Below are 14565 nucleotides of genomic sequence, written 5' to 3'. Positions count from 1 at the left end.
ATGCTTAGAGGTGTGTGCAAGTTTCAACATTGAGGTCATGGGTTCGAGTGGCCTCACCCCACTCAATGTATGGGTCAATGGTAGACGCTGCGTTTCAAAATTGAGGTCATGTGTTTGAGTGCTCATGTGAGGTATGTGGGATGTGTGTAAAAAAATAAAATAATTAAAAATAATAAAGGTGCCCGTGATCAGTTAAAGACATGAGTTCGTGTCTTACCATTTAGGGTAGCCTTGTAAGTGAGACAATTAGTTAGGTGACTGTTGCTATTTTTACCCCAACATGCATGTACACCTTCAAGGCACATGTGAATATATGCACCTATTAAAGTGCATTATTCAATACTTATCTGAACTTGGGCTAAGCTCTATGTTCATGCATCTTGGAATCTATTTTCATTGATTGTGATGAGGATCATCTTGTCCTATGCTAATAAGACCTATCCATAAGAGTATTCTTTGGAATTAAATGAAACAATTACACTATTATACCAAATACCATATTAGAATGGGCCCACTAGAATATATTTTAATGCATGTTTGCTTATACTGATAAATCAAGTGAAGCTACAAGCAACCTCAAGAGCTATTTTAATATGCTTTCCCTTATAAATTCAACAAATCACATGTCATTGAGGTGTATTAGCCGTTTGAAGATGGAGAAGCTCATTTCCTCCTGGGTCAACAATCAGTCAGTGCCGGAATCTTACATATTTCCACTGGAAAAACGGCCTAGCGATGTGGCTGTTCCTACATCCAACAAGATCCCGGTCGTTGATCTGGGTGGGGTCCACTGCCGCGGGTGCGATCAGGCTCAAGTAATCAACCAAATTTTGAGAGCTAGTGAAGAATTTGGTTTCTTTCAGGTCCTCTACTTTCCATTTTTAGCTCTCTCTCTCTCTCTCTCTCTCTCTCTCTCTCTCTCTCTCTCTCTCTGTGGGGCCTACCAAGATCTATGTGCCTTACATCCACACCATCCATTCGTTTTGAAAGCTCATTTTAAGACATGATCCAAAAAAATGAAGTGGATCCAAATCTCAGATGGACCACACCACAGGAAACAGTGTTGATTGACCATTAAAAACTTATTATGGGCCACAAAAGTTTTGGATCAAGATGATATTTGTGTTGTTCCTTCAACCATCCAGGTCTTTATTACCTTATCAGTAGGATGGATGGCAAATAAACATTCCGGTGGCCCCTAAGAAGTTTTTATTGGTTGGTATTTAATCACCACCGTTCCCGTGGTGTGGTCCACCTAAGATTTGGATCTGTTTCATTTTTTGGATCATGCCCCAAAATGAGCCGTCAAAACGGATGGATGGTGTGGATACATACATCAAAGCTGGCCCCACAGTTGGAGATCCACCGAAAGCCGCGCTCACATCATTGGCCTGATCTAGGCTGGGGAGGGTCTGGTTGGTCTAAGAAAAAGCCAAGATTTGAGTTGGTCCAGCGAAATCGGCCAAGCTGAGCCGTTCAAAATTTTCTTTTAGGCCTGAGAGTCCTCGTGGGCCTATTCAGTGATCGTACTGAGTAAACTCAGTTGAGCCCACCTTGAATGTATGTGTTTTTCGATCTAATTTAAGGGGCTGAGCTCAAAATTGAAGTATATCCAAATATCAAGTGGATCATACCACAGGAAACAGTGGGGATAATGATTTCCACCGTTGAAACCTTGCTAGGCGCCACAGCGATGTTAATTTTTCATCCAACCTGTTTATAAGATCATACATATATGGATGAAGGTAAAATGCAAATATAAGTTTAATCCAAAACTTCTGTGGCCCCCAATATTTTTTTCAACGTTAGATGTTCAATTCAACTATTTCCTGTGGTGTGGTCCATTTGAACATTATATGTACTTCATTTTTGGGTTCAATACCTAAAATCATCTATTAAAATGGATGGACGGTGCGGATAAAATACATAAATCATGGTGGACCTCACAGAGCTTACTCAGTACACTAAGCGTAGTGAGTAGGTAGGGGTTACTTTCAATAACGTGGTAGGAATGACTTAACGTGCATGAAATCCACGCCGTCCATCGGGTACAGCAACCCTTGTTTGGCTACATCCAAAACCTCAGGCTGATTAAATACGCAGATGGGCCACCCCAAAAACTGAGACCGAAAACTTCTAAATTCACGTGACATGGCCCACCTGAGTTTTGGAATACTCTGATTTTTTTTTTTTTTCTAATTAATTCTTTCATCCTGATGAGGCAAATCAGATGTATGAATTGGATGGCATATAAACACCACAGACAGCCCTTCACAAAACTTAAGGCCGGTGTCCCATCCCAACTGTCTCCCTGTGGTGTGCCTATCCAAGTTTTAAATTATCATGAATTCTAGATGGTTATAGTAAGACAGCATACCTGATGGATGGTGTGGATCTCATGAAAGTTGCTTAGGAAAGTAACCCAAGAGCATTGATTTTGAAATCTAAATTAATACACAAAAATAAAAAAATAAAAAAATGTACCTGTTCTTCTAATGCAGCTAGTTAATCATGGAGTCCCTGAAAAGACCATCCACGACGTGATGAGCGTTGCTGAGGAATTTTTCGAGATGCCGGTTGAGGAAAGAGCAAAGCTATACTCAGATGATCGAAACCAGATCGTGAGAGTTAATACTAGCATCGACTACAACAATGAAGATGTGCATTTTTGGAGGGAAAATCTGCGGCACCCTTGCCATCCTCTTGAGAAATTCGTGCATTTATGGCCTGAAAAGCCAAGTAGATATCGGTAATCCTTCATCCAAGCCGAGGAAATGTTGTAAAAACGTCGATTTTAAATATATTTTAATATTAAAAAATATATACATATTATATAAAAGCTGAGGAAATTTTGGAGTTTATATGATAAAGGTGGAGTACCTTTATGTTTTATATGCTTAGTCCCTGGTGTATCGGGCTTGCGTGCACTGTGGCTCGAGCATATGGGTTAATGGCTCTGGGCCAAAACTGTCAACCATCCTAGCCTATATAAACAGTGCCAGATGTGTTTGTAATCCATCACCAACACACTCAATCGTACTCATATGAATCACAAAGAAGAATAGTAACAAGTGACTCTAGCAAGTTAGCAAGGTTCATCCGAACCTTAGCTTGAAAAACATACTATTGTGGTCTAAAACTATTCATCTGAACCTTATCCAGAAGAATAGACCGTGTTGTGGTCTATAACCTCTTTTCTCTTTTTGATTACGAGATTTTTCTTTTTTTAATTTCTACTAGAAATTTGTATAGAAGAGTTCCATTAGTGGATCCTCGTTTTTGCTGAACGTAGATCCATACCAAGCTCGTCGTATCCTAAAAGCTATTTGCCTGGAACCTTTCAGCATACCCAATGTATTTAAATAGAGGCAAATAATGTTTTTAAGGACAGCATGCTTATACGTGCTTCAGTCTGTCCTGATTATTTTCGATTTACCTATTTATGGAAAATATTTTTCAACAGGAAATCTCTAACAAGTAATATCAATGGAAATAAGTTACTTTTTGTTTAAAATGTATTTTCTCCATGTCAATATGGAGAAGCTATGTGGGGCTGACTGAGATGCCCACGGGAAATCCACTCCATTCATCAGTTTCCCAGCTCACAATAAAATAAGAGTCCAAAAAATGAGGCAGATTTGAAACTAATGGACCATGGAACACAAAAAACTAGGGACTAAATGCTCACCGTTGGACACTTTGTGGGGCCACAAAAGTTTTGGATCAGGATAATGTGTACTTATATTTCTTTCGAGTGGTAGTAACTCTATGAACGGTTTGGATGGTATATAAACATCATGGTGGGCTCTAGGAAGGTTTCAACAATGCGCATTTCCATTCTCAATGTTTCCTCTCAATGTGGCCTACCTGAGTGTTTGATCTGCCTCATATTTGAACTTCTTCTAAAATATTGTGAGGTTCTAAAACTGATGGACAGAGTGGATTTCTCTGTAATATATAACTGCCTGCGTATCATCATCCATCACACTCTGCCGGAGTATCAAAATATTTCTGTATCATGAACCCAAGATGGACCACTCATGGACTAAAAATCCTCCAGCTTGGGTGATTTTGAACTTCTTTTTCTTTTTTCCCTCCTGGATGAACCCAAGCATGATAGCCTACATTAGGAGAAAAGCTTTGACCCTCTACCCACGTGTGATGGATGATACACAGGCACTTTGACATTAGTTAAGATTCATATACATGTCAGACAGGTAATTTAAATTAAACTGTCCAAATTATGTGTAGTAGTTTGATGTATGTATTATAAATTATGCTTATTTGATTACCTCACTATTAACTTGGAAGACGGTCTGTTTGGATACCACCAAATAAGTTACTTAAAAAAATAAAAATAAAAAAATAAAAATTCAAACGTATAGCAGTAGATAAGTAACTTATTTGAGATAAATAAATTTGGCTTATGATAAATTATAAATAGCTTTTTTATTTAAAGTTACTTAATCACTTCAGTAAGTAAAAATCAAGATAAGCTACTCGAGGGATAAGTAGCTTATCTTAAGTAACTTAACATCCAAACACCCCTTTAAGGCCCATTTGGATGCCACCTTTTTTCCACTTACAAGAGTAGATACGTGACTTATTTGATATAAATAAGTTCAGTTTATGATCAATTATAAGTAGCTTAAAAAAAAAAAGAAGAAGTTAGTTGATCACTTTAGTTTAATAAGAAGAAATCAAGATAAGCTACTTAAGTCATATATAAGTAGTTTAAGTAACTTACGATCCAAACACCTCCTTACTGGATTGTTAAAAATGAAAAATACCCAATGGCCGTATTTCAAAGGACAAGCATGGATGAATTAGATGTTAAGATTGTTCAACCATCATTTTTTTTTCCAGGGATGTGATTGGAACATATAGTGTAGAGGTAAGAGGACTGGCTTTGAGGATTTTAGAGCTAATATGTGAAGGATTGGGACTTGAAAGGGACTACTTCAGCAATGGACTTGGTAGCACGCAATTGATGTCGATAAACCATTACCCAAAATGCCCAGATCCAACCTTGACTTTGGGTCTTCCAAAGCATTGTGATCCAAATGTCATCACCCTTCTTCTTCAAGGTGAAGTATGTGGCCTCCAAGTCTTCAAGGATGGGGAATGGATGGCTGTGGAGGCTCTTCCCAATGCTTTTGTGGTGAATTTAGGCCAACAGATGCAGGTACTTTTACTACTTTTATTCTCTCTCTCTCTCTCTCTCTCTCTCTCTCTCTCTCTCTCAATCTAAATTACATGGTTAGTGAACAGGAATCAAAATCTTCAGTTGGATCGATATCATGTGGGGAGGTTCAATACAAAACAAAACACCCATGTTATTTGCTGTTGGGTCCATCCTTTTATGCACCATAGAAGGACTCACTGATGGGCTGCTGGGTTTTTGGGCTGGCTTGGTCTGAAATGTTAGGCCTATGGAATATATCCAAGCCTAAAATCTTAGCCTGTTTATTCCAAGCCAAGCTCAGGCTATAGCTAAGAGCCCTTCGATCTCAGATGAGGTTCTGCCCATCTGTCAAAGAAAAAAGAACGAATTGATCTCACAGGGATCCCAACAATTTCCTTGATTTCTTCAGGAATTCATTTGCTTCTTGCATTTTGATAATAACTAGCCAAGACATCCAGGAATCTTTTGGTCCATCACGGGCCCAACTTGGTATTGCCTAGGACTGAAATTGAGGTAGGCCCACCATGTATAAACCATGGAAATAGTGCCAGCATCTACAAATAATTCCAGCAATTCAATCCATAGACAAAAAATATGAGGCTCTTTTTCTGAGGGCTTATGATCATCTATATAAAAATTAGGGTGGTCCATCCATGATTTGGCAAACCTTTTGAAGTGGGTCTTATATTGGTCCATGTCATAGCTGGAAAGTTTAAAAAATACAAACTTGGGCTAATTCAAAATGTTAAGAGTAGAAATTTAATATATTTATCTGAATAAGTATAAATTAAGATGAAATTACCTTAGGTATAAGTAGCTTACGTAAAGTAACTTACAATTTAAACGCTGTCGTAGATCCTGTAATTTCTATAGACGGAACATGGTGTGGTTCCCAACCTACCTGTATAATTCATAGAACATTCCTCAGTGGAAAATTTCTGAAGCAATATGTTGAAGGATATCTTGGAGAGACCTCTTGCGGGAACGTTTGCCAATTAGGCATGTGTTTAAGATCTAAGCTGTTCAATAGGTGGGAACATCCATGAAGAATCCATATCAGAAACATAATACAAGCTTATTCACTCATCACAAGTGTTTATTTCTATTTGTTTAAGTGAGGAGACGTAATCATTTATAACAAAAGGGGCTGTCTGAACATACGAATCTATTGATATTTTAGAATATTTTCAACTAAAGATGGGACAGCTTGATGGGATTCTTGGAATGATCCGACGGCTGTGATGGAAAAATATCTGCTGCTGCATTTGCTTTTCCGTACATGTGTCGAACTCTGGTGGTGGAATTGAGTGTGTTTTAGTCGGTACGGAATCGAGTGGACTAAAAGATTTGAAGTGGGAGCTCAGAAGAGATCTTCGGGAGGATATGGATTCCTCTCAATTCCAAATCCTTCCATTCCTGGCTACCAAACATAAAAAAATAAAAAAACAAAAAAAAAAACAATAAATCCTTCCAAATCCCTCAAATTCTAGACTGCCAAATAAGCCCTTAGGGCTTGTTTGATTTTATTTTTTAAAAAATTCTTGGTCGATACCTTGTAAACGAGTAATAACTTCCTTAGATATTTACGTCATTTTTCCCGATGCTTAATGTGACAGTCTACATTTTTACGCAAAAACTTAAAAAGTCACAAAATATGTGTGGGTCCCACCATGATGCATGTCTCTTATCCACACCGTTCATCCATTATGCCAGCTGAATTTACGGCATGAGCCAAAAAATGAGGCATATCCAAAGCTCAAGCGGACCATGCCACAGGAAAAAAGGGAGTCGAACCCTTGCTGTTAAAAACTTCTTGGGGCAACCGTTTCTTTTGGCGTGGGCCACTTGAGTTTTGGATCTGCCTCATTTTTCAGCTCATGCTTTAAACTGTTGTCGCAAAAGGGATGGACGCAACTCTCCCTCTGAGATAAATGGATTAAAAACAGGGACAAGTTCTACATAGGCCAGGTTGTTACTTTCCCATAACCTTAAGTTCTAGGGGGGCGTACCGTCAATTTGTGTTATATATATATATATACATACTCTGTCCATGCATTTTTTTCAGCTCATTATAGGACATGAGCCCAAAAATAGGCAGATTAACATCCACTATGTCCATCCATTCTTGCGTATCATTATACGACATGAGTCCAAAAATGACCCAGGTTAAAAATTCAAGCGGGTCACACCACAGGAAACAGTTGGACATGGGGCGTAGACACTGTTGAAACTTTCCTGCCACACCGTGATGTCATACAACTGATTCATAAGGTGACTCTTACCTCGATGATGGGAAAATACAAAAATCAAAACTTTTGTGGCCCCGAGAAGGTTTCAATGGTGAGTGTTCAATTCCCAGTGTTTCTAGTGATGTGGCCCATTTGAGTTTTGAGTATGCCTGATTTTTCAGAACACGTTCTAGCATGGGCTGGTGGAACCAATGAGTGGAGTAGATCTAACACAAAATAGAGTGGGGCCGAGAGAGTTTCAGATTATTGGGTATTCTAGAGATATTGTGTTAGTAGGAAAGGAAGACTCGTGTGTGCGTCTTGTACTCCCATGGTCTTATTTTGATTCCAACAAAGTTGTGTCACCACTGGCAACCTATGCATGCTTTCAGGGCTAGCTGGTCAGCGACAAGTTTTTGATGACTAGTTGGAGAACTTATATATATATATATATATATATATATATATATATATATGAAAAGGTTCTATGTGGTCCAATAGTGTGGGCCCTACCGTGATGCCTGTCGAGCATCTTCTCCATCAGTTAGATGCACTATTCCATGGTGGGCCTGGGGCTTAAAAATCAAGTCAATCCGTGACTTGTATGGGCCACACCACATACAAAAGTTGAGAGGGGTTATCCTCCATTAAAGCATTCATAATCATTTGTTGGGCCCATACAGATGTGGTTCACAAATGCAGCCCATCCATTATGTGTGTCCCACTTGGATGAGGGGTCAAGCTAAGTTTCAGACGCATTCAAATTTCAAGTTAGCCCCACTAAATGCTTTTATATGTTTTTTGGCCCCACCAAGTGCTTTTATATGCTTTAAGCATCTCTTCACATGATTTTAGATGGTATGGCCCACCTGAGTTTCGTATACGGCTGATTTTTGGGATATCCCATAATTTAAAGGAGACCCATCAAATGCACGGTGTTGATGGTCGACACGCATCAGCTCAACCTCATGGGAAGTTAGTTTATATATATATATATATATATATATATATCAGATGGACCATTCCATGGTGAGCCTCGGGTTTAAAAATCAAGTCATTCCATGACTTGTGTGGGCCACACCACATACAACAATTGAGAGGGGTTACCCTCCCATTAAAACATTTGGAATCATTTGTTGGGCCCATCGAGATGTGGTTCACAAATCCAGCCCATCCATTATGTGTGTTCCACGTGGATGATAGGTCAGACCAAGTTTCAAATGTATCCAAATTTTAGGTGGGCCCCACCAAGTGATTTAATATGTTTTGGGCATGTCTTCACATGATTTTAGATGGTATGGCCCACCTGAGTCCCTTATACAACTGATTTTTGGGATATCCCATAATTTAAAGGGGACCCATCAAATGCATGGTGTTGATGTTCGACATACATCATGGTGGGGCCCATACAACTCATAGAACCATTTCCCATACACACACACACACACACACACACACACATTCTCATACCCACACACACCACAATGAATACGCGAACCCATGACTTATTTGTTAAAACTCTTGTGAGTCTACCATTGAGCCATGGGTAGAGACCCAAGGTTGACGGTACATTTATATGCAAGCATGTTCAAGTTTGACACATTGTACACATTGACACATGTGACACAATTTTTAGTGCATAAAGATTGATAATAGTGTGTGTGTGTGTGTGTATCAAGTTTGACACATTGTACACATTGACACATGTGACACAATTTTTAGTGCATAAAGATTGATAATAGTGTGTGTGTGTGTGTGTGTGTGTGTGTGTGTGTGTGTGTGTGTGTGTGTGTGTGTGTGTGTTATATATATATATATATATATATATATATATATATATATATATATAGACACACACACGAATATGAAACCATAATATATCATTGATAAGTAGTTACACCTCTCTAAATGAGAAATTGACTACGGTCCCAACAGTCACGTATGTATGACTACTTATTTAAAAGTTCACCGGCTTGTGCATAGGTGGCTAACAAACTATGGACATGTATGATTTTTTGAACTGCTTCTCGTGACATGACTTTGCTAAAATCCACACAACTGCAATGAAAGTGGATATGCATGCAGTAATCATGGAGTTTGCTGATATCATCATCCATGCCTCTTGGCAAATCATTCACTTTTCATTGAATTCTCATCAAGTAGCTTGCACCTTAATTTTTTATGATGCAAAACTAACAAGAGAGTATCCCTATATATTCAACATACATGTGTGGTCCAAATAATGAGTAGACCATCCTTATACTCAGGCCATGCACACAGTGACCATGAACTCCACTTGACAAATGGCATGGACTTCACATTCATTAAAATTGGCTCATGTGCCAAAAACAACTTAGGATATGTTTATTAAAAGGAGAGATAATAAGCATCCACAAAGATTTTCTTTTTTAAAATTCAAATATGATCAGGCACACGAATCATGAGCTAATTTTGACCGAAATGGAGCCATGGCACCAATGTTTCATGTTTAGGAGACAAGAAGAGAAAACAAACAAACGAACAAACAAACGAAGAGGAGATCACTAATTTCGGTGGCATTTATATATGAAGTTGCATGTTTGTTTACATTCTATTGTCTCATTAAAATATACTTTGTTTCTACAATATAGTTTCATTGAATAATTATCATTGTTTATCGATTTGTAATTTAGATTATCAGCAATGGGCAGTTAAAGAGCGTCGAGCATCGTGTAGTAACTAATTCCACCGCATCTCGAACAACCATAGTGACTTTTATCCATCCTGACAATGGCAGCATCATAGCACCTGCGTCGACACTGGTTGATGTACGAAGCCCACCGCTCTACCGAGCCTTTCAATTCCAAGACTTCCTTAGTGCTCATTTTGAGAAATCTGGCGACAAAGAAAGCACACTCGAACTTTTTAAGCTTTAAGATAATAAAAATAAAACATTCTAATACCATTTTAAAAGAAAATAATGCTCATTATTGTGTACGCTTAAACATTGTAAAGGCCTTGTAGAAGGTATTTGGGTTCGGCTCCATGGTTCAGTGGTAGATAGACTCTATTTCAACACTGAGACCAAGAATCAGAGTGCCAATGTGGTGTGGGTGGATGTGTGAGTGTATAAAAAAAAAGACTTGTAGAAGGTATTTTTTTTATAAGCTATTGATCCAAAGTAACATGGACTTGGCAACTCTTATTACAAGGGATTTTAGTGTGGAGTGTGTTACAGTAGCTCCATGACTATGACCCCATCTTTCCTTGGTGAAGTGTTAAAGCCAATTGAAAGGCGTTGATGTGATAGATGATGTTAGGGACACATCTTTTGCAGAGATGTCACAAAACATCCATGCACAATTGATGCAAGTATAGCAAAAAAAAAGAAAAAGAGCCAACCCAAAACTTAAAATTAGCAAAGAGAAAATCAAGAGATAAGATATGCAGAAATTTATGTTGAAAGGAAAAGAGAAAAACAAGAGAGAAGATGAGCGGAGATTTATGTAATTCATAGATATGTCTCTGTCTATGGTGCAACAACAAAGAGCTTCTTCTTTACTAAAATAATAAAAATCATAAATACAATGCTTACCACTCTCCTGCTCTTCAACTGCATGAGAAATCTCACAAAGGACCCCAAAAGATCTACGTGTGTTCTCCTATATACACAACACACTCTAAGAGAGAACAAATGAAAAAAAATTAGAATATATAACTAGGCTTCACATTATATTACGCACACAAGAGGAGGGATAGGAGACGTTTCTAAGTAATGAAATGAAAGGCATCTCATGCATAATGTGTACACCACCTCAACAGGCTCGACATTGTCTTAACAGTCGACAATGATGTAGACATGATGCTTGCAGGAGTGGCCTTGACAACCTTAGAAACCGGCATACATTGATTATTTAGTTGCATTGACGTTTTCCAGCATGTGTAAATTAAATGTTTCACACCCTAGGACTAGTTAGAGTCGACATGATTTAGTTGGTAACCTGAGAGCCAAGTAAACGAATACTGAAGACAGTAAGGATCAGATCCTTTCAACAAAAAGAAGTGCATGAGTGCTCAAGTCCACCAAGTATAGGTAGAACTGGGCGAGACGACTCGACTCGCCGGACTCAACTCGTCTTGTCTGACTCGTTCGGACCCGACTTGACCTGAACCGAATGGGTGAGCCAGTTCGAACCGAGTAGGCCTCGCCCAATCCGTAGTCAAACCGAGTCAAGTTTGAGTTACCTAGTAACTCGACCAACTCGACTCAAAATTCAATCCGGTTATACTCGACTCGATCCGAAATAGACTTGACTCGGATTCGAGTAAAAAAAAAAAAAAAACCCTTAAGTATCTATAATCTTATACGCTGCAACCGATCCCGACCCTGACCCCGCGTGACCTAATCCCAAACTCTCTCTCACCCTCCATCCTCTTGCTCTTCCAAGCCCGGCAACCACCCACCACCATCACCACTCTCCTCCTCCTTTCTCTCTCACCTCTCCACTCCCTCCCTCCTCTTCCAAACTCAGCATCCACCCACCACCTTCACCACCCTCGCCTCTCTCTCTCTCTCTCTCTCTCTCTCTCTCTCTCTCTCTCTCTCTCTCTCCCTCCTCTTCCAAACTCGGCAACCACCCACCACCATCCCTCCTCCACCTTGATCTCTCTCCTCTCCACTCCCTCCCTCCTCATCTCTCGATCCGAATTGATGCCAACTCGAACCAACTCGGTACTTTTGACCATGTCGGACTCGGTTTGGATTAGTCCAAGCCAGACCCAGACTCAGATCGGATCAAGCATGCTGGACTCAGTATCGAGTCGAGTCAAGTTTGGGTCAGGCCTATTTCAAAACTGGATCAAGTTGGGTCAGCCATAACTTAATCCGACTCAACTTGATGCCCAACTCTAAATATAGGCCATGGAAAGATATGAACAATGATATAGTTATAAGTACGTTGACTACTCGGTTAAGCTTTATGCGTCGCTGGTGGTAATTTGTGTGTTTTGGGAAAATGTTTTTGATATGAATTGGAATTGAATTCACATTAAATACGCTAAAAGTCCCCCTTTTTAAAATCATAGTAAAATTTTAGCAATCCATTATACGTAAATGAATGTAGCATGTATTTTAATTACATGGGCGACTCAATACATCTATTTGAATTGTCTTGCTTTCCTATGTGCATTGAGTCACTCATCCACAAATATAATTAGAGTATTTGTCAATGTTTTTAAGTCTTTTGGACACCCTGATCCATAGTTCAAGTGGTAGACTGAGTGAAAGATACCTTGTTCTAATAATATGTGTGGGATTTAGAGCTGGGCAAAACAGACCCGATCCGGTGGATTCGACCCGATCCGACCTGATTAGAACCGAACCGACGGTCTGGATTGGTGCGGATCGGGTAGCCCCATCGAGATCCGAAACTTTTCAGGTCGAGTACAAATTAGCCCTGATTTGACCCGACCCGACCCAAAAATCGATCCATTCACATCAATTTTGGGTTCAACCACTAAAATGATCTACAAAAACAAACGGACGGCATGGATAAATCACATGCATTCAAGGTGGGCCCCAACAGAGTTTACTGTGTACATTAGCAAAGACACAGCAGCTATGTAGCTGGCTTACGCGTTAGCGTAGGTACGCGTCATGCCAAGACGATTCTCCTTGAGCTACAAGTTGTACGAACGGTTCACAGGAGATCAAAGTTATATGGCCCCATAGTGATGTATTTATTATATCTACACCGTTCATACATATTTACAGATCAATTTACAGCATTATCCAAAAAAATGGATTATATCCAAAGGATCACCTGGACCACAGCACAAATAGCAACTGAGAATAATTTTCACCTCTAAACAATTTGTAGGGCCCACCATAACGTTTATTTTCCATCCAATCTGTTCATAAGGTCACAAAGACCTCAATTAAGAGGAAAAATAAATTTGAAATCATCCAAAACTTCTGTCAGACCGTGACCCCAAAAAGCGTTTCAATGATAGACGTCCATTCTTCATTGCTTTTTCAGTGTGGCCCACTTAATAGTTAGATCTATCTTATTTTTCGTCTCAAGCCTTAAAACATGCTCGCCAAATGGATGGACGGTTTTGATATAACACATGCACCATGATCAGACCCACCTTAAAACATGCTCGCCAAATGGATGGACTTGACATGACGCCGTTCACGGCTGTTTTACAGCTATAACTTTTAAAGCCTTGACCCGAGCTCTAAGTTGAACGAACGGCCCAAATGAGTTCAAGATGGGCCCTACAATGATGTATTTATTATATGCATATCGTTTATCTATTTTTCACGATTATTTTAGAGCATTTGGTAAAAAAATGAATCATATCTAAAGCTCAAATGGACCACACCGAAAATAGCAACAAGGATAATGATTTTCATCGTTAAAAAATCTGATTAGGATCGACTCGGTTCGGCGGTTCGGGTCAGACTAACCGCACATCGGATTGGTTCGACTCCGATGGCCTGGACTTGGTGCCAGATCGAATCGGGTTTGGATCCGGCCACGTAGATTTCTAACCGAATCGGGTTAGACCGAATCCGGTCCGACTCGGTCTGATGCCCAGCTCTAGTGGGATTGCACATGCAAGATCTTAAAAGATTGGGCAAACATGGCAAAATGCACAATATTGGACTTACTTCTTAAAAATACTACATCGGGCTTCCCATTACTTGATCTAAAAAAGTAGATATGATCTGCACATCATGAGGGTGTTACGCCCCTAGTTTCAACTCAGTTCGATCTCAAGCGAATGATTTCAATCAAAAAAGGATTTAACGGTTTAAATTTAATCTTGGAAAAAAATTGATAACAATAGTCAAATCCAAACTATTTAGGAGCTTGTTATTTCACGTTAAATTTCAAGTCAAACGGGCTTAGAATGAGTGAGATATGGTCTAATCAAGATATAAGTCATCGCCACTGTCTAAATTGTGTAATGTTCACAAATTTGATCAATTGGGCATCCACATGATATAGTATCTAGTGTTAGATCATCTCTCTATTGATCATTTAGTGTCGCCAAACTTATAACTACATGATTAATGATAATCTAACATTAACTATATATATTTGGTTAGCTTGTTAGTACACACCCATGTCAATACACGCACTCCATGTTAGCCACCCCCGCTAG

General features: G+C 39.2%; 1 protein-coding gene across 1 annotated transcript; it reads left to right on the top strand.

The window, feature by feature from the left end:
• The first annotated feature begins 592 nt into the window (after positions 1-592).
• On the top strand, positions 593-10632 carry LOC131226194 (protein DMR6-LIKE OXYGENASE 2-like). The gene is made up of 4 exons (XM_058221953.1): positions 593-863; positions 2502-2749; positions 4867-5185; positions 10086-10632. Exons 1-4 carry the CDS (start codon positions 594-596, stop codon positions 10326-10328), a joined length of 1080 nt encoding a protein of 359 aa, XP_058077936.1. The 5' UTR covers position 593; the 3' UTR covers positions 10329-10632.
• Positions 10633-14565: the final 3933 nt, after the last annotated feature.

The sequence above is a fragment of the Magnolia sinica genome, chromosome 14 (assembly GCF_029962835.1).
Source record: "Magnolia sinica isolate HGM2019 chromosome 14, MsV1, whole genome shotgun sequence".
Classification (NCBI taxonomy): Eukaryota; Viridiplantae; Streptophyta; class Magnoliopsida; order Magnoliales; family Magnoliaceae; genus Magnolia; species Magnolia sinica.
Note: the sequence above shows the minus strand (reverse complement) of the source record. Positions and strands in the feature narration are given on the sequence as shown.